At 44.2% G+C, this 20,174-nt stretch overlaps 1 protein-coding gene across 15 annotated transcripts in view; it reads left to right on the top strand.

Annotated features, from left to right (window-relative positions):
• Positions 1-20,174, top strand: part of LOC124015058 (nuclear factor 1 X-type-like) — a 170,025-nt gene that overhangs the window by 130,050 nt on the left and 19,801 nt on the right. For 6 of the 15 annotated variants that reach the window (XM_046329954.1, XM_046329965.1, XM_046329968.1 and 3 more), the window contains 6 exons: positions 3,157-3,283; positions 3,700-3,735; positions 5,241-5,368; positions 5,845-5,901; positions 6,643-6,717; positions 16,451-16,579. In XM_046329954.1, coding sequence (XP_046185910.1) covers positions 3,157-3,283; positions 3,700-3,735; positions 5,241-5,368; positions 5,845-5,901; positions 6,643-6,717; positions 16,451-16,579 — 552 coding nt within the window. The remainder of the gene's footprint in view (positions 1-3,156; positions 3,284-3,699; positions 3,736-5,240; positions 5,369-5,844; positions 5,902-6,642; positions 6,718-16,450; positions 16,580-20,174) is intronic. The other 9 variants (XM_046329963.1, XM_046329969.1, XM_046329955.1 and 6 more) reach the window with 8 other exon arrangements.

The raw sequence follows: 20,174 nt of genomic DNA, 5'->3' as shown, positions 1-20,174 counted from the left end.
TATAACTCTACCTCTATCTATAGCTCTCTCTATCTATAGCTCTCTCTATATATAACTCTACCTCTCTCTATCTATAGCTCTCTCTATATATAACTCTACCTCTCTCTATCTATAGCTCTCTCTATCTATAGCTCTCTCTATATATAACTCTACCTCTCTCTATCTATAGCTCTCTCTATATATAACTCTACCTCTCTCTATCTATAGCTCTCTCTATCTATAGCTCTCTCTGTATATAACTCTACCTCTCTCTATCTATAGCTCAATCTATTTTTTTATATTTTATATTTTACCTTTATTTAAGTCAGTTAAGAACAATTTCTTATTTTAAATGACGGCCTAGGAACAGCGGGTTAACTGCATGTTCAGGGGCAGAACGACAGATTTGTACCTTGTCAGCTCGGGGATTTGAACTTGCAACCTTTGGGTTACCAGTGCAACACTCTACCCTGCTGCCTCTTATCTATAGCTCTATTTATAGCTCTCTCTATCTATATCTCTATCTATAGCTCTATCTATCTATTACTATAGCTCTATATATCTCTATCTATAGCTCTATCTATCTATTACTATAGCTCTATCTATCTCTATCTATAGCTCTATCTATATCTCTTACTATTCAATTCAAGAGGCTTTATTGGCATGGGAAATGTGTTAACATTGCCAAAGCAAGTCAGGTCGATAATATACAAAAGTGAAATAAACAATCAAAATTAACAGTAAACATTACACATACAGAAGTTTCAAAACAATAAAGACAATACAATAGCTCTATCTATCTCTTACTATAGCTCTATCTATCTATCTCTATCTATAGCTTTATCTATATATCTCTATCTATAGCTCTCTATCTCTTACTATAGCTCTATCTATCTATCTCTATCTATAGCTTTATCTATATATCTCTATCTATAGCTTTATCTATCTATCTCTATCTATAGCTCTCTATCTCTTACTATATATAGCTCTATCTATATATCTCTATCTATAGCTTTATCTATCTATATCTATCTATAGCTCTCTATCTCTTACTATAGCTCTATCTATCTTTAGCTTTATCTATAGCTCTATCTATAGATCTATCTATCTCTATATATCTCGATCTAATGCTCTATCTATCTATCTCTCTCTAACTATAGCTCTATCTATCTCTAACTATAGCTCTGTCTATCTCTCTCTAACTATAGCTCTATCTATCTCTAACTATCTAATGCTCTATCTATCTATATGTATAGCTCTATATATCTGTCTATCTATAGCTCTATCTATCATTCTCTCTCTATCTATCTATAGCTCTATATATATATCTCTATCTATAGCTCTATCTATGTATCTATCTCAATCTATAGCTCTATCTTTCTCTATCTTAGCTCTATCTATTTATATCTCTATTTGTAACTCTGTTTATCTCTATAGCTCTGTCTATCTATTTATATCTCTATTTGTAACTCTGTTTATCTCTATAGCTCTGTCTATCTATTTATAGCTCTATATCAATTCAATTCAATTCAAGGGCTTTATTGGCATGGGAAACATGTGTTAACATTGCCAAAGCAAGTGAGGTAGATAATATATAAAGTGAAATAAACAATAAAAATTAACAGTAAACATTACACATACAGAAGTTTCAAAACAATAAAGACATTACAAATGTCATATTATATATATACAGTGTTTTAACAATGTACAAATGGTTAAGGTATACAAGGGAAAATAAATTAGCATAAATATGGGTTGTATTTACAATGGTGTGTGCTCTTCACTGGTTGCCCTTTTCTCGTGGCAACAGGTCACAAATCTTGCTGCTGTGATGGCACACTGTGGAATTTCACCCAGTAGATATGGGAGTTTCTCTATAGCTCTATCTTTCTCTATCTATAGCTCTCTATATCTCTATCTATCTCTATCTATAGCTCTCTATCTCTCTCCATCTATAGCTTTATATATCTCTATCTATAGTTCTATCTCTCTCTCTCTATAGCTCTCTCTAGCTATAGCTCTATATATCTCTATCTATAGCGCTCTCTATCTATATCTCTATCTATCGCTCTATCTATCTCTATGTATAGCTTTTTCTTTCATTCTCTATCTATATATCTCTATCTATCTATCTTGCTCTATATATCTCTCTCTATTTATAGCTCTATCTATGTATCTATCTCAATCTATAGCTCTATCTTTCTCTATCTTAGCTCTATCGATCTATCTCTATTTATATCTCTCTATTTGTAACTCTGTCTATCTCTATAGCTATGTCTATCTATCTATAGCTCTATATCTCTATCTTTCTCTATCTATCTCTATCTATAGCTCTACATCTCTCTATAGCTCTATCTATCTCTATCTATAGCTCTCTCTATCTCTCTCCATCTATAGCTCTATATCTCTCTATCTATAGTTCTATATCTCTCTCTCTATAGCTCTATCTCTCTCTAGCTATAGCTCTATCTCTCTCTATCTATAGCGCTCTCTATCTCTATCTATCTCTATCTAATGCTCTATCTCTGTATAGCTTTTTCATTCATTCTCTCTCTCTATCTATATATCTCTATCTATCTATGTAGCTCTATATATAGCTCTATCTATATATATCTATCTCTATGTATAGTTCTATCTATCTCTATCTATAGCTCTGTCTATCTATTAATATATATAGCTCTATCTTTCTCCATCTATAGCTATCTATCTCTATGTATAGCTCTATTTATCTATCTCTATTTTTCTATCTCTCTCTCTATCAATCTGTCTATCTATAGCTCTATCTATCTATCTATCTATCTATCTATCTATCTATCTATCTATCTATCTATCTATCTATCTATCTATCTATCTATCTATCTATCTATCTATCTATCTATCTATCTATCTATCTATCTATCTATCTATCTATCTATCTATCTATCTATCTATCTATCTATCTATCTATCTATCTATCTATCTATCTATCTATATCAATAACTCTATCTATCTCTCTCTCACACACACTCACTCACCTTCTCTTTCTTCTCGCTCAGTCTCTCTTATCCCTCGGTTTTTCTCTCCATACTCTTCCAATGTTCTCTTGGCTGGCCATTTGATCTTCAAATTCCACAATCCAAATGCTGATTTACTGTCTTCTAAATGTCTCCTCCTCCTCCTGTTCCTGTGTTCTCCCAGCTCCTGTAGCCACAGCGTCTGGTCCTAACTTCTCCCTGGCTGACCTGGAGAGTCCTGGCTACTACAACATCAACCAGGTGGCTCTGGGGCGACGCTCCCTCGCATCCCCCCCTTCCACCAGGTACATGTAGGTCTCACTTAAATTAAGTTCCCTCCACTCTATGGTTCCTAGGTGAAACAAACAGCTTAGCGGTCACACAGGTTCCACCCACTCAAAGGTTCCTAATTGAAAAGAGCTGCTCCTCCACCAGACCTGGGTTCAAATAGTATTTGATGAAGGAAAACAAATACAGTTTGAACCCAGGTCTGATATCTACAGGCTGTACTCGATAGTATGTATGTGGGACATTGTAGACTGCCTCAGTTGATAACCGTTATGAGTGTTCTGGTCCATTCCATCTCTGAGAGTTCCATCTCTTTCTTCTCTCTCGTTGTGTCTCCCTGTCTTTCTGGTCTTATAAATGTGTGATGCTCTCTCCTCCCACCCCCCCCCTATCCTTCTCTCCACCTCTCTCTCTCTTTCTGTCTTCTCTGGCACTGTAGGTCTGAGGTCGAGCTGTACGCAAACCTTCCACGGAGGTAGTTATTCTGACACTCACACACACACTGTCCTGCCGACTATACTTAAAACAAACTCAGAAAAGGTCCTGTGCTCACATCTCATATCCTTAAACTTACTCTCACCCACATCAGCCTTTCAGGTTTACCTCTGTGTCTGTTTTCAACCCTCTCCTTCCTGTCCATTTCTACTGTTCTCATCCTGCTGTCCTCTTCCTCTGCCTGAACTCTCAATGTGACTTCCCTGGTTAAATAAAGGCTGCAGGGAGACAGGAGCAGGGAGACAGAAGTGGGAGACAGGAGCAGGGAGACAGAAGTGGGAGACAGGTGCAGGGAGACAGAAGTGGGAGACAGAATCGGGAGACAGGAGCAAGGAGTCAGTAGTGGAAGACAGGAGCAGGGAGACAGAAGTGGGAGACAGGAGCTGGGAGACAGGAGCAGGGAGACAGAAGTGGGACACAGGAGCAGGGAGACAGTAGTGGAAGACAGGAGCAGGGAGACAGAAGTGGGAGACAGGAGCAGGGAGACAGTAGTGGTAGACAGGAGCAGGGAGACAGAAGTGGGAGACAGGAGCAGGGAGACAGTAGTGGAAGACAGGAGCAGGGAGACAGAAGTGGGAGACAGAAGTGGGAGACAGGAGCAGGGAGACAGTAGTGGGAGACAGTAGTGGGAGACAGTAGTGGGAGACAGGAGCAGGGAGACAGTAGTGGGAGACAGAAGTGGGAGACAGAAGTGGGAGACAGGAGCAGGGAGACAGGAGCAGGGAGACAGTAGTGGGAGACAGTAGCAGGGAGATAGTAGTGGGAGACAGGAGCAGGGAGATAGTAGTGGGAGACAGGAGCAGGGAGACAGTAGTGGGAGACAGAAGTGGGAGACAGGAGCAGGGAGACAGTAGTGGGAGACAGTAGTGGGAGACAGTAGTGGGAGACAGGAGCAGGGAGACAGTAGTGGGAGACAGAAGTGGGAGACAGAAGTGGGAGACAGGAGCAGGGAGACAGGAGCAGGGAGACAGTAGTGGGAGACAGTAGCAGTGAGATAGTAGTGGGAGACAGGAGCAGGGAGACAGGAGCAGGGAGACAGGAGCAGGGAGACAGAAGTGGGAGACAGGAGCAGGGAGACAGGAGCAGGGAGACAGTAGTGGGAGACAGTAGCAGGGAGATAGTAGTGGGAGACAGGAGCAGGGAGATAGTAGTGGGAGACAGGAGCAGGGAGACAGTAGTGGGAGACAGTAGCAGGGAGATAGTAGTGGGAGACAGGAGCAGGGAGATAGTAGTGGGAGACAGGAGCAGGGAGACAGTAGTGGAAGACAGGAGCAGGGAGACAGTAGTGGGAGACAGAAGTGGAAGCAGAAATGTGTAGGGCTTATTCAGGGATCGAACTGGATTCCTGCCGCAGGGGGAAGCAAGTGTTGACCATTCGACTAGACTCTGGTCCAACAGTGCACTACTTTAGGCCAGGGCCCTAGTATACTACATAGGGAATAGGGAGCCATTCTTGACTCCTCTCTCCTCTCTTCCTCTCCGCAGCTCTAACAAGAGGAAGTCGTTAGACGACAGTGAGCTGGAGAGCCCCACGGACGACGTCTTCTACCCCGGACGCTCCCCAGCCGCAGGCTCCTCCCAGTCCAGCGGCTGGCCCAATGACATGGATGCAGGTAGGACACTCCCCCTAGCCCCCAAACTCTACCTTTACCCTTATACCTGTACCCCGACCCCTGGACCATTCTTACCGAATTCTTCTCCCCAAACTCACCACAACACACTGTTTTTCAAAACACCTAACTCTAAACACCCCTCCCCGAAACACCTCTTTCCTTCTCACTTGTCACTCACTGGCAAGATCATCCTCACTAGCATACCACTTAGAAAGCTTGTCCAACGCTTCATTCTAATTGGTGCGCTAGTGTGGATATTGGATAAGAGCCTGTCTCTTCTAAACTGATTTGAAACTGACTTCATAACTTCCCAGAACACCTCTTTGCTCCTGCCTCCATTTAAATTGATTTGAGACCAGAAGTGACATTCCACCTATTCATCAATACTAGTGGAGACCTTTCACACACTCTGTCTCCCTAAGACTGATTTGAGACCAGAACTGACTCCATAACCTCTTCTTCCCACCTGTAACCAGGTGGAGACCTTCATTCCCCATCCCCAAGCTCACACCATGTTGACCGTCACCTGATAAGTAAGCAACAATGCAGTACAGTAACCATGAACTAACTTTACCACAATGTTATCCATGATCGATTACTACATCAACTACTGTCTTAAAAATCTTAAGCTGCCCCCTCTCTCTGCCTCTCTCTCTCTGCCTCGCTCTCTCTCTGGCTCGCTCTCTCTCTCTGCCTCTCTCTGCCTCTCTCTCTCGCTCTTTCGCTCTCTCTCTGGCTCGCGCTCTCTCTCTCTGCCTCGCTCTCTCTCTCTCTCTCGCTCTTTCACTCTCTCTCTCTGCCTCTCTCTCTCTCTCTCTCTCGCTCTTTCACTCTCTCTCTGGCTCGCTCTCTCTCTCTCTGCCTCGCTCTCTCTCTCTCTCTCTGCCTCTCTCTCTCGCTCTTTCGCTCTCTCTGGCTCGCTCTCTTTCACTGCCTCGCTCTCTCTCTCTGCCTCTCTCTCTGCCTCTCTCTCTCGCTCTTTCGCTCTCTCTCTGGCTCGCTCTCTCTCTCTGCCTCGCTCTCTCTCTGCCTCTCTCTCTCGCTCTTTCGCTCTCTCTCTGGCTCGCTCTCTCTCTCTGCCTCTCTCTCTCTGCCTCTCTCTCTCGCTCTTTCGCTCTCTCTCTGGCTCGCTCTCTCTCCCTGCCTCGCTCTCTCTCTTTCTCCCCCACTCTCTCTCGCCCTCTCTCTTCCTCACCCCCTCTCTCCCTCTCGCTCTCTACCCTTCGTCTCTCTCTATATCTCTCATTGTTAACCCTCTCCTTCTCCACCTACAGTGCAGCACCATTTGGCCAGTGTGCAGGAGAGGAAGATAAAACATGAACATGATGGAGTGCAGTTTCCTTACCATGGTTAGAACATATTACACTCATATCTCCCTACTGTATGTAACTCATATCTCCCTACTGTATATAACTCATATCCCCCTACTGTATATAACTCATATCCCCCTACTGTATATAATTCATATCCCCCTACTGTAAATAACTCATATCTCCCTACTGTACTGTATATAACTCATATATCCCTACTGTATATAACTCATATCTCCCTACTGTATATAACTCATATCCCCCTACTGTAAATAACTCATATCTCCCTACTGTACTGTATATAACTCATATCTCCCTACTGTAAATAACTCATATCTCCCTACTGTAAATAACTCATATCTCCCTACTGTATATAACTCATATCTCCCTACTGTATATAACTCATGTCTCCCTACTGTATATAACTCATATCTCCCTACTGTATATAACTCATATCCCCCTACTGTATATAATTCATATCCCCCTACTGTATATAACTCATATCTCCCTACTGTATATAACTCATATCCCCCTACTGTAAATAACTCATATCTCCCTACTGTAAATAACTAATATCTCCCTACTGTAAATAACTCATATCTCCCTACTGTATATAACTCATATCTCCCTACTGTATATAACTCATATCCCCCTATTGTATATAACTCATATCTCCCTACTGTGTATAACTCATATCTAGCCACACTGTGTATAACTCATATCTAGCCACACTGTGTATAACTCATATCTACCTCGACTGTGTATAACTCAGTCATTCCTCTTTCAATATGTGTACACTCAGTGTATATCTGTACATACACCAACTCATACCTTCTTTACTGTTATTTGTTACCACAGCTGCTCTTTCTTTCTTTCTTTCTCTCTCTCTCTCTCTCTCTGTCTCTCTCTCTCTCTCTGTCTCTCTCTCTGTCTTTCTCTCTGTCTTTCTCTCTTTCTCTCTCTGTCTCTCTCTCTCTGTCTTTCTCTCTCTCTCTCTCTGTCTTTCTCTCTCTGTCTCTCTCTCTCTGTCTTTCTCTCAGTCTCTCTCTTTCTCTGTCTCTCTCTCTCTCTCTGTCTTTCTCTCTCTGTCTCTCTCTCTCTGTGTCTTTCTCTCTCTGTCTCTCTCTCTGTCTTTCTCTCTCTGTCTCTCTCTCTCTCTTACTCTCAGTCTATCTCTCTCTCCCTTTCTCCCTCCATCCCCTTTCTCTAATTGAAAACATGTGCAGCAGTAGAAACCCTAGGGAGAGAGAGAAGGAGAGAGGTTCTGTGCTAGGCCCTATGGTTTGCTCAGACCTGCTCCAGTTAGCTGAGCTGTGAATTTAATTAACACACACACACATACACATGCTGTCTGCCTTAAGGCTTCCGCATGCTTCAGTACTGCTGGCACCTAGCTGAACTTGGCTTGGGGAACCAAACGAGTGTGCTTGCATACAACCTTAAAAGACCTTCGCTTGAAAAATAAAAAAGTGGCAATAGTACTGATTGTCCATCTTGAGGCGCCGTAGCCAGTATCCACTTCCTCAAAATAGTCAGAATTAATCTAAGATAACTCAAGAAATCTGTCATACATTTTTTTGTTTTTGCAGAGGAGATCTTAGTCGCGCAATTTTACATCTAACTAAACTGTTTAGTGCAGTATTTCTCATGTGATAAATGTGCATTAAAACGTGTTGTTGAATGACAACAAAGCGCTGATGCGAGTAGTGCATAAAAATGGTCTGTCCTCAGTTGCAACACTCACCACCGAGTTCTAAATTGCCTCTGGAAGCAACGTCAGCACAAGGACTGTTCATCTGAAGCTTAATGAAATGGGTTTCCATGGCCGAGTAGCCGCACACAAGCCTAAGATCACCATGCGCATTGCCAAGCGTCGGCTGAAGTGGACTCGCGTTCTCTGGAGTGATGAATCACGCTTCAATATCTGGCAGTCCAATGGATGAATCTGGGTTTGGCGGAAGCCAGGAGAAAGCTACCTAACCGAATGCATAGTGCCAACTGTAAAGTTTGGTGGAGGAGGAATAATGGTCTGGGGCTGTTTTTTAACGCTACAACATACAATGACATTCTAGACAGTTCTGTGCTTCCAACTTTGTGCCAACAGTTTAGCGAAGGCCCTTTCCTGTTTCAGCATGACAGTGCCTAAAGCAAGGTCCATACAGAAATGGTTTGTCGAGATCGGTGGAAGAACTTAACTGGCCTGCACAGAGCCCTGACCTCAACCCCATCAAACACTTTTGGGATGAATTTGAATGCCAACTACGAACCACGCCTAATCGCCTAACATCAGAGCCCAACTCACTAATGCTCTTGTGCTTGAATGGAAGCAAGTTCCCGCAGCAATGTTCCAACATCTAGTGGAAAGCTTTCCCAGAAGAGTGGAGTGTGTTATAATAGCAAAGGAGGCACCAACTCCATATTAATGCACATAATTTTGGAATGAGATGTTAGAAGAGCAGGTGTCCACATACTTTTGGTCATGTACTGTAGTGTATGTGTAACAAATCTGAGTGGCACAGCGGTCTAGTTCGATTCCAGGCTGTATCACAACCAGCCCTGATTGGGAGTCCCATAGGGTGGTGCACAATTGGCCCAGCGTCGTCCAGGTTTGGCCGGAGTAGGTCTCATTGTAAATAACAATTTGTTCTTAACTGACTTGCCTAGTTAAATAAAGGTTAAAAACAATAAAAATGGGTTCTGGACAAAAGTAGTGAACTACATAGGGAATAGGCTGGATGCAGCCCTGGGTGACCCTCTCGCCAATTCATTTAACCAAAACTAATGGACAAACACAAATTCATTACAAATGTGAGGCATTTGTGTATATAGTATGTAATGTGTTGAGAGAGAGCTGTCGACTTTAGAGATGTGAGATGACCGTGTGTCCTTTTCTGAGGGACTGAGGGAAGGAGAAAGAGAGATGGAGAGATAGAAGGTGATCAGTTCTACTGTCTGGTAGATGAAACGAGATTTAGAATGGGAGATGGTAAGGTGTCCAATCAAAAACCCAACTTTCGAACACTGGGTAAAATAATATGTTAATTGTGTAGATACTCTGCTAAGATAACCAATGGTCCAAACCTCGTGTCTCTAAATCAATGGAGGCCAGGGGGGAAAAGTGCTCATAAAATTAACGCATCATCTTTCTTCTCAAATCCCGAGGACATAAAACAATATAGAGGTAAGATGGGTATCAATGGATATCCATTTTGAGACATGACATGTTTTCATATTTTAGTATACAATGTTCATATTAATGCAAAGTTCCTCTTCTTTTTCTGAGATTTCTCACAAAAACAAGTGCATCTTTGTGAAATGAACACCGGAGTACTGAGCGTATCGAAAGCTTTTTTATTTTCACAACCTTTAACATTTAATTCAGCTTGCTATTTGCGACCTGTGGACGACCACCACAAAATGTGAAACGTTTTCGGCGATAATGCTGCACTGCTCTGTCAGCAGAGTTCGCTGCTTATTATGGGATGTATTAGGGTACGACATCTGACTTTTAGGATATGATCTTAACGATATGATAGAGAAAGACCCCACTGAGCGATTCAAAACATAAAGAATCAAATTTGTCTTGACAAAATGTACTTGATAACATAAGGAAGTGTAATATCAACACCAAAGTAACACTCTACGGTGTGTGTTGCTTTCTGGAGGGTTCCACCTGCTACAGGCAAACCACAGCTGGGAGTTCCTATCCGGGTGGAGGGTAGGAAAACAAGCAAGCACACACAAACAAACGCCAGCACACACCACCATAGTAAACCCCCTATTCTACTCCCTCCATAGCCAATTGAGCAGACAGACAGACAGACAGACAGACAGACAGACAGACAGACAGACAGACAGACAGACAGACAGACAGACAGACAGACAGACAGACAGACAGACAGACAGACAGACAGACAGACAGACAGACAGACAGACAGACAGACAGACAGACAGACAGACAGACAGACAGACAGACAGACAGACAGACAGACAGACAGACAGAGTATGTACAGTAAATGTTGCCAGCAGCCTTGCTACACACACACACACACACACACACACACACACACACACACACACACACACACACACACACACACACACACACACACACACACACACACACACACACACACACACACAAGCTCTAGTCCCAGATGGTGCTTCTGTGTGTGTGTGTGTGTGTGTGTGTGTGTGTGTGTGTGTGTGTGTGTGTGTGTGTGTGTGTGTGTGTGTGTGTGTGTGTGTGTGTGTGTGTGTGTGTGTGTGTGTGTGTGTGTGTGTGTGGCCTTGGGAGTAGCAAGGCTGCTGGCGACATCTGCTCCACAGGGGCTGGAGGGAGAGTGAAGTGTGTGTGTGTGTCTCGGGGCGCTGGGGGTTAGAAATAACCATGATTTCAAATGAGTTCCAAATGATTCTGAAATGTTTAAGACCACTAGAGATTTGCAAGGGGCCTCTGCTGCTTCTAATATGAGTTAGTTAGAGCCTTTGATAGTCTTCTACACTTCAGTGTGTGTCCCAAATAGCAGTGCGCTACTTTTGACAAAACACTATATAGGGAATAGGGTGTCATTTGGGACACAGCCTCTGTTTAGTCTGGATAAGAGAATTCCTTCTGGTTTCCCTTTTACTGCTTTAAGCCAATGCGTGTGTGTGTGTGTGCGCGTGCGTGCGTATGAGCGTGTGTATGAGCGTGTGGGTACATACGTGCTTGTGTGTTTGTGCGAGCAAGAGACTGTTTTGAAGGCACATCTGGTGGCAGGCCTGTTAGTGTAGAGAGGCAGAGGGGTCAACAGGAGCACTTGATTGGTTGCCAGTCCACTGCTGTGGTCTGCCAGGAGGAGAGAGGACAGTGTAGTGAGACACACACACACAGCCAGAGTAGATACATAACATGGGTCTCGTTTCTGTTATTGTAGGGGAAGCCACTGGATGAAATCCTCTGTCAGTTTGTCCCTCTGTGCTCGTATATAGTGGGGTATACACTGAGTGTACAAAACATTAAGAACACCTTCCTAATATTGAGTTGCACCCCCACCACCACCTTTACCCTCAGCCTCAATTCACTGGGGCATGGACTCTATAAGGTGTCGGAACCTGTCCACAGGGATGCTGGTCCATGTTGACTCCAATGCTTCCCTCAGTTGAGTCAAGTTGGCTGGATGTCCTGTGGGTGGTGGACCATTGATACACACATGAAACTGTTGAGAGTGAAAACCCAGCAACGTTTCAGTTCTTGACACACTCAAACCTGCGTGCCTGGCAACTACTACCGTACCCCGTCAAAGTAACCGTTGGTATCAGACGTCACAGTAACCGTTGGTGTCAGACGTCACAGTAACCGTTGGTGTCAGACGTCACAGTAACCGTTGGTGTCAGACGTCACAGTAACCGTTGGTGTCAGATGTCACAGTAACCATTGGTATCAGACGTCACAGTAACCGTTGGTGTCAGACGTCACAGTAACCGTTGGTGTCAGACGTCACAGTAACCGTTGGTGTCAGACGTCACAGTAACCGTTGGTGTCAGATGTCACAGTAACCATTGGTATCAGACGTCACAGTAACCGTTGGTGTCAGACGTCACAGTAACCGTTGGTGTCAGACGTCACAGTAACCGTTGGTGTCAGATGTCACAGTAACCATTGGTGTCAGACGTCACAGTAACCGTTGGTGTCAGACGTCACAGTAACCGTTGGTGTCAGACTTCACAGTAACCGTTGGTGTCCGACATCACAGTAACCGTTGGTTTCAGACATCACAGTAACCGTGTCAGCAGTGGGATCAGGCATGGTTCTCCACCTCTCTTCCATGGCTCCAATTAGTCTGACAGCTACAATACACCCGCCCTAGCCCACTAGCCCCCTTGCCTCCTAGCCTCCTAGCCCCCTATCCCCCTAGCCTCCTATCCCCCTTGCCTCCTATCCTCCTATCCTCCTAGCCCCCTAGCCTCCTAGCCCCCTAGCCTCCTATCCTCCTAGCCCCCTAGCCACATAGCCTCCTAGCCCCCTTGCCTCCTAGCCCCCTAGCCTCCTATCCCCATAGCCTCCTAGCCCCCTAGCCTCCTAGCCCACTTGCATCCTAGCCTCCTAGCCCCCTAGCCTCCTAGCCTTGGTTATAAATGAAACTCACACACACACTATACCCACTAGATCCTAGGCCTGGTTAACTAAAAATGAAATATGTCTGTTAAAGACATAAATGGTTCACACATATTAGTCACTCCCTCCCTCCCACCTGCTGCAGACTTAACTCTTTCACACCGTTTTGTTTACACGCCCCCACACTGCACTCTCTCTCCATAGACTTTCACACATACCCAGCTGGAACTGGAGGAATTGTGGTTGAATGGGATTTTAAGGATTTTAATGTCAGGACCTCAGAAATAGACCACAAAGTTTGGGAACAAATACTGTCTGTTAGGATTCTAGGATTAATATGAAAATTACTAAAAATAGTATGAAAAGGTCCTGGGTCTGAATGTTAAAGTGAATGTGAGTGTGTCTGCTAATCGGTGAGTGTTTGAGTGTGTGTGGTAATCAGTGAGTGTCTGCTAATCGGTGAGTGTTTGAGTGTGTGTGGTAATCAGTGAGTGTCTGCTAATCGGTGAGTGTTTGTGTGTGTGTGGTAATCAGTGAGTATCTGCTAATCGGTGAGTGTTTGAGTGTGTGTGGTAATCAGTGAGTGTCTGCTAATCGGTGAGTGTTTGTGTGTGTGTGGTAATCAGTGAGTGTCTGCTAATCGATGAGTGTTTGTGTGTGTGTGGTAATCAGTGAGTATCTGCTAATCGGTGAGTGTTTGAGTGTGTGTGGTAATCAGTGAGTGTCTGCTAATCGGTGAGTGTTTGTGTGTGTGTGGTAATCAGTGAGTGTCTGCTAATCGATGAGTGTTTGTGTGTGTGTGGTAACCGGTGAGTGTCTGCTAATCGGTGAGTGTTTGTGGTGATCGGTGAGTGTTTGAATGTTTGTGGTGATCGGTGAGTGTTTGTGGTGATCGGTGAGTGTTTGTGGTGATCGGTGAGTGTTTGAGTGTTTGAGTGTTTGGGGTAATTGGTGAGTGTTTGTGTGAGTTTTAATCGGTGAGGGTGTGAGTGTTTGGTAATCGGTGAGCGTGTGAGTGTTTGTGGTAATCGGTGAGTGTGAGAGTGTTTGTGGTAAATGATAATCGGTGAGTGTTTGTGTGAGTGTGTTTGTGGTAATCAGTGAGTGTGTAATCAGTGTGTGTGTGAGTGTTTGTGGTGATCAGTGAGTGTGTGAGTGTGTGTGGTAATTGGTGAGTGTTTGAGTGTTTGTGGTAATCGGTGAGTGTTTGGTAATCGGCGAGTGTGTGAGTGTTTTTGATCATCGGTGAGTGTGTGAGGGTGTGAGTGTTTGTGGTAATCATTGATTGTTTGGTCATCGGTGAGTGTTTGTGGTAATCTGTGAGTGTGTGAGTGTTTGTGGTGATCGGTGAATGTGTGAGTGTGTGAGTGTTTGTGGTAATCATTGATTGTTTGGTCATCGGTGAGTGTTTGTGGTAATCTGTGAGTGTGTGAGTGTTTGTGGTGATCGGTGAGTGTGTGAGTGTTTGTGGTAATCGGTGAGTGTTTGTGGTAATCGGTGAGGGTGTGAGTGTGTGTGGTAATTGGTGAGTGTTTGAGTGTTTGTGGTAATCGGTGAGTGTTTGTGGTAATCATTGATTGTTTGGTCATCGGTGAGTGTTTGTGGTAATCTGTGAGTGTGTGAGTGTTTGTGGTGATCGGTGAGTGTGTGAGTGTTTGTGGTGATCAGTGAGTGTGTGAGTGTGTGTGGTAATTGGTGAGTGTTTGAGTGTTTGTGGTAATCGGTGAGTGTTTGGTAATCGGTGAGTGTTTGTGGTAATCTGTGAGTGTGTGAGTGTTTGTGGTGATCGGTGAGTGTGTGAGTGTTTGTGGTAATGAGTGTTTGAATGTTTGGGGTAATTGGTGAGTGTGAGTCTTTTGGTAAATCATCGTGAGTGATTGTGGTAATGTTTGAGTGTTTGTTTGGTAATCGGTGAGTGTTTGTGGTAAGTGAGTGTTGAGTGTTTGTGGTAATCGGTGAGTGTGTGAGTGTTTGTGGTAATGTGAGTGTTTGTGGTAATCGGTGAGTGTGAGTGTTTGTTAATGTGGTAATCTGTGAGTGTGAGTGTTTGTGGTAATCTGTGAGTGTGAGTGTTTGTGGGTGATGTGTGAGTGTTTGTGGTAATCATTGATTGTTTGGTCATCGGTGAGTGTTTTGGTAATCTGTGAGTGTGTGAGTGTTTGTGGTGATCAGTGAGTGTGAGTGTTTGTGGTAATCGGTGAGTGTTTGTGGTAATCGGTGAGTGTGTGAGTGTTTGTGGTAATCGGTGAGTGTTTTGTGTTTGTAATGTGAGTGTTTGATTGGGTGTGAGTGTTTGTGGTAATCGTGTGAGTGTTTGTGTGATTGAGTGTTTGTGGTAATCGGTGAGTGTTTGTGGGGGTGTGAGTGTTTGTGGTGTTTGTGTTTGTGGTAATCGGTGAGTGTTTGTGGTAATCAGTGTGTTTGTGTAATGAGTGTTTGTGGTAATCAGTGAGTGTGAGTGTTTGTGGTAATCAGTGAGTGTGAGTGTTTGTGGTAATCGGTGAGTGTTTGTGGTAATCGGTGAGTGTTTGTGGTAATCGGTGAGGGTGTGAGTGTTTGTGGTGATCGTTTGTGAGTGTGTGAGTGTTTGTGGTAATCGGTGAGTGTGTGAGTGTTTGTGGTAATCGGTGAGTGTGTGAGGGTTTGTGGTAATCGGTGAGTGTGTGAGTGTTTGTGGTAATCGGTGAGTGTTTCAGTGTTTGTGGTAATCGATGAGTGTTTGTGGTAATGGTGAGTGTTTCTGGTAATCGATGAGTGTTTGTGGTAATCGGTGAGTGAGTGTGTGAGGGTTTGTGGTAATCAGTGAGTGAGTGAGGGTTTGTGAGGGTTTGTGGTGATCAGTGAGTGTGTGTGGTAATCGGTGAGTGTTTGAGGGTTGTTGTGTGTGTGTATGTGAGTGAGTGTGAGATGAAGATAATGAACCATGTTTACCATCTTATGACATGTCCATCTCAGACATTCCTAGAAAGGAAAAGAAACAAAACGAAAAATACTGCTACATTTTCACAGGTTCCACTCTGACATCACTCACTCTCTCCTTCCTTCACTCACATTCTCCCACGCTTTTCTCGCCTCTCTCCCTCCCTCCCTTCATCCTCCCCCTCTCCATTCCATCTGCTTGTCTTTCTCACTGAGCGGCTGCAGGCTCTATACTGTAGTTTATATACAGTGTTTCTATTTTGAAAGGAGCTTCATATAGCTCATGGTAGGCTGTGGAGCTTTGGAAAGAGGAGAATATTCAGCCAATCTTGGAAGACAATGGAAGTAGATTTTAAAATGCTTGTAGGTTTAATTACTGCCTTGATTCAACCCTACATCAACCCTTTCCCCACCCTGACCACCCCGAAGCCACAACTTCAACTCACCCATTATATTTTTTGAGGGCACTGTTTATACTGAGAATTCTGCAAGTCCTGAGCCCGCCAGGCTGGGATTGGTTAGGAGAACGGCCAATATCCAACAGGACTCATAACAATGCACTGTCATCAGCCAATCAAATTGCTTTAAAACCAATCAATCAAATAATACAAATTGTCTAATCATGAATTCCCTTTTACATGTTTTGATTTAAGTGTAGCAGCCAGTCCAAAACATTGTACATTAAACCCAACTCCTCTTCTCCCCCATTTTGATATTATTTTTATATTGATCCCATTTATTTGTTGTTGCCAGGACTGTCCTCGCCTGGTTCTCTTAAGAAGCCGGGGAAGTTTGATTTCAACGCCCTGTCGCCCCAGACGAGGTCCCCCCGCATGACGTTCACACACCACCCGCTGCCCGTGCTGGCAGGAGTGAGACCAGGTGAGCCCCAGCCCCAACCCCTAAAGTCCCTCACCACCCTTATAGAGAAAGAGAGGGAGGGAGAGAGAGGGAGAGAGACGGTTGATAGATGGCGTTCACACACAACACAATGGCAGGGGTGAGACCAGGTGAGACCAAGCCCCAACCCCTAAAGTCCCTCACCACCCTTATAGAGAAAGAGAGGGAGGGAGAGAGAGGGAGAGAGACTTGATAGACCCCACCAACACGATGGCAGGGGTGATCCAGATGAGACCAGATCCCCAGACCCCACCCCTTTATAGATATACAGATCTCTAGACCCCACCCCTTATAGATATACAGATCTCCAGACCCCACCCCCTTATAGATACACAGATCTCCAGACCCCACCCCTTTATAGATATACAGATCTCTAGACCCCACCCTCTTATAGATATACAGATCTCCAGACCCCACCAGAGTATAGATATACAGATCTCTAGACCCCACCCCTAATACTATAGTCACTGAGAAAGAAAGAGAGAGAGATGAGAGAGAATCTTATTGACCCCAATTGCAGATACCACTTTCACCAAGACAACCTAGCAGCAGTAGTAGAATTGAACCCACATTGATCTGAGATCTAGCGATAAGATCCAGAGATCTCTTGACATTTATTATCATGGCCTGCAACAGTTAAGCTCTATCTCTCTCTCTCATCACTGTTTTCCACACTCTGTCTCACTCTCTCTCTCGCTTTCTTTATTTTGTGTGACTTCATGCCAGTCATTCCATGCCCATGTGATCGAGCCAGTTCTGTTTCAAACAGGTCAAACACACACAAGTGTAACGGGCGTACACACACACACACACACACTAGTTGTTTCAAACGGCCCACCTCCTCACCTTATAGAAGAACCTTGTGAGGATAGCAAAATGGTCTCCAGGCCTCCGGTCTGAGAATTCCTCTTCTCCCTCTGAGATATGAGCCTGCCAGCTACTGTAGTCCCTGTTGAGTTTCACTTTCCAATGGAATAAATACATCCCCCACTCCCTCTTTCTGTCTCTCTCTTTTCCTCCATCCCTCTCTCTTCTCTCTCTCTTCTCTGAGGATTGGCCTGGTCCGCAGCCAAAGCAGCCCTATCATGTAAAGGTTATTTGGACTCTTACAGCTCTCCCCTTCACGTTTCACTAGAATAGCTTAAGAATTGTACATTTAGATTGGTATACATTTGATATAGATATGTTATACTTTTCATTTTCGTTTCCTAGTATAACAACAGTGAAGGATTGGTTTAAGTATATAGAGCTTGTCCAAGTGCTAGAAGAGCTGTACATTCTATTATTCTATTGACTTTCTGTTACTTGTGTTACGGGAAGATGTGTCAGACCAGCTTCAGGTATATCTGATTCATAGCTGACCCCTTCTCCCAGTTAGAATGTGTCTACAAACTGCTAAGAGGTTAGTCTGTAATAGAGTTGTAGTGTGAGACTAAGAAAGTGTTTAGGCTCCATAGGAGGAGGGGAAGAGGAGGGGGGCTGCTAAGATGGCCGCCGTCCAAATAGAAAGTCCCTCAGAGGCCACACTGCTATAAAGAAACCAATGAAAGGGAGGGAGAGAGAGATAAAGAGTGAGGGAGTGAGGGCGAGAGAGGGATAAAGAGAGACTGGAGAAGGGGTGAGGGAGAAAGGGGGAGAGGGATAGACTGAGGGAAAGGAGTGAGGGCGAGAGAGGGACAGAGAGAGACTGGAGAAGGGGTGAGGGAGAAAGGGGGAGAGGAATAGACTGAGGGAGTGAGGGTGAGGGAGGGACAGAGAGAGACTGGAGAAGGGGTGAGGGAGAAAGGGGGAGAGGGATAGTTGTAAGTCGCTCTGGATAAGAGCGTCTGCTAAATGACTTAAATGTAAATGGATAGACTGAGGCAAAGGAGTGAGGGAGAGGCTTGACATCAGTAGCTGGGATGGAGCTATAGGCATAGACGTTGTCTTGGTTAGTTTATTTCCTGTTGGCAGGGCCTGGATGCCAGGTGTGACTGTTGTCTGTTTATTCTGGTAGTCAGTCTGGTCTAGTGAGCCCACTTTCACACACACACACACACACACACACACACACACACACACACACACACACACACACACACACACACACACACACACACACACACACACACACACACACACACACACACACACACACACACACACACACACACACACACACACACACACACACACACACACACACACACACCTCCATACACTGGAGAGATAGAGGGTGACAGACAGACACATTCACAGATGCAAGTCCCCTTGCAGTCTACCAACCAGCTTGCCTGTTTCCAGTGCCAAATCGCCAAGGCCACAGAATCTCAGAAGACACCGTCACACACACACACACACACACACGCACAATGACTAATGTCTATAAGGGATTTAGCGGTGGGATTTAACTCTCCCAGGCTTCATACTACTGGGCCGAACCACACAGCAATGATAGGCTATGATTGATTACACATGCCCAACAAGCATTACCAACAGGAAAGTGTGTGTGTGTGTGTGTGTGTGTGTGTGTGTGTGTGTGTGTGTGTGTGTGTGTGTGTGTGTGTGTGTGTGTGTGTGTGTGTGTGTGTGTGTGTGTGTGTGTGTGTGTGTGTGTGTGTGTGTGTGTGTGTGTGTGTGTGTGTGTGTGTGTCTGACTGTCATGCTTCAGTGTGTGTGTGTGTGTGTGTATGCATGTGTGTGTGTGTGCGTAATACGTGTCTGCATTCATGTATGTGTGTGTTCAAGCTGTGCTTACTGTAGATAGACAGAGAATACAGAAGAAATGTTTTGTATGAACAGGACCAGATGTTGCAGCCTTGGATGATTCTGTTCATTTAGATACACAAGTAGCTTTCGACTCCCTGTCGTACAAACCACAGGGGGAAATGATGTGACGTCCACTCTCTAACTCTCTCTAATCACCACACTGATAAACACACTAATAAATCACACGCATTTACATCTATAGTAAACCCCTGGAGAAAATGATGTGACGTCCACTCTCTAACTCTCTCTAATCACCACACTGATAAACACACTAATAAATCACACGCATTTACATCTATAGTAAACCCCTGGAGAAAATGATGTGACGTCCACTCTCTAACTCTCTCTAATCACCACACTGATAAACACACTAATAAATCACACGCATTTACATCTATAGTAAACCCCTGGAGAAAATGATGTGACGTCCACTCTCTAACTCTCTCTAATCACCACACTGATAAACACACTAATAAATCACACGCATTTACATCTATAGTAAACCCCTGGAGAAAATGATGTGACGTCCACTCTCTAACTCTCTCTAATCACCACACTGATAAACACACTAATAAATCACACGCATTTAATCTATAGTAAACCCCTGGAGAAAATGATGTGACGTCCACTCTCTAACTCTCTCTAATCACCACACTGATAAACACACTAATAAATCACACGCATGTACATCTATAGTAAACCCCTGGAGAAAATGATGTGACGTCCACTCTCTAACTCTCTCTAATCACCACACTGATAAACACACTAATAAATCACACGCATGTACATCTATAGTAAACCCCTGGAGAAAATGATGTGACGTCCACTC

The sequence above is a fragment of the Oncorhynchus gorbuscha genome, linkage group LG26 (genome assembly GCF_021184085.1).
Source record: "Oncorhynchus gorbuscha isolate QuinsamMale2020 ecotype Even-year linkage group LG26, OgorEven_v1.0, whole genome shotgun sequence".
Taxonomy (NCBI): domain Eukaryota; kingdom Metazoa; phylum Chordata; class Actinopteri; order Salmoniformes; family Salmonidae; genus Oncorhynchus; species Oncorhynchus gorbuscha.
This window is presented reverse-complemented; position numbering and strand designations above follow the sequence as displayed.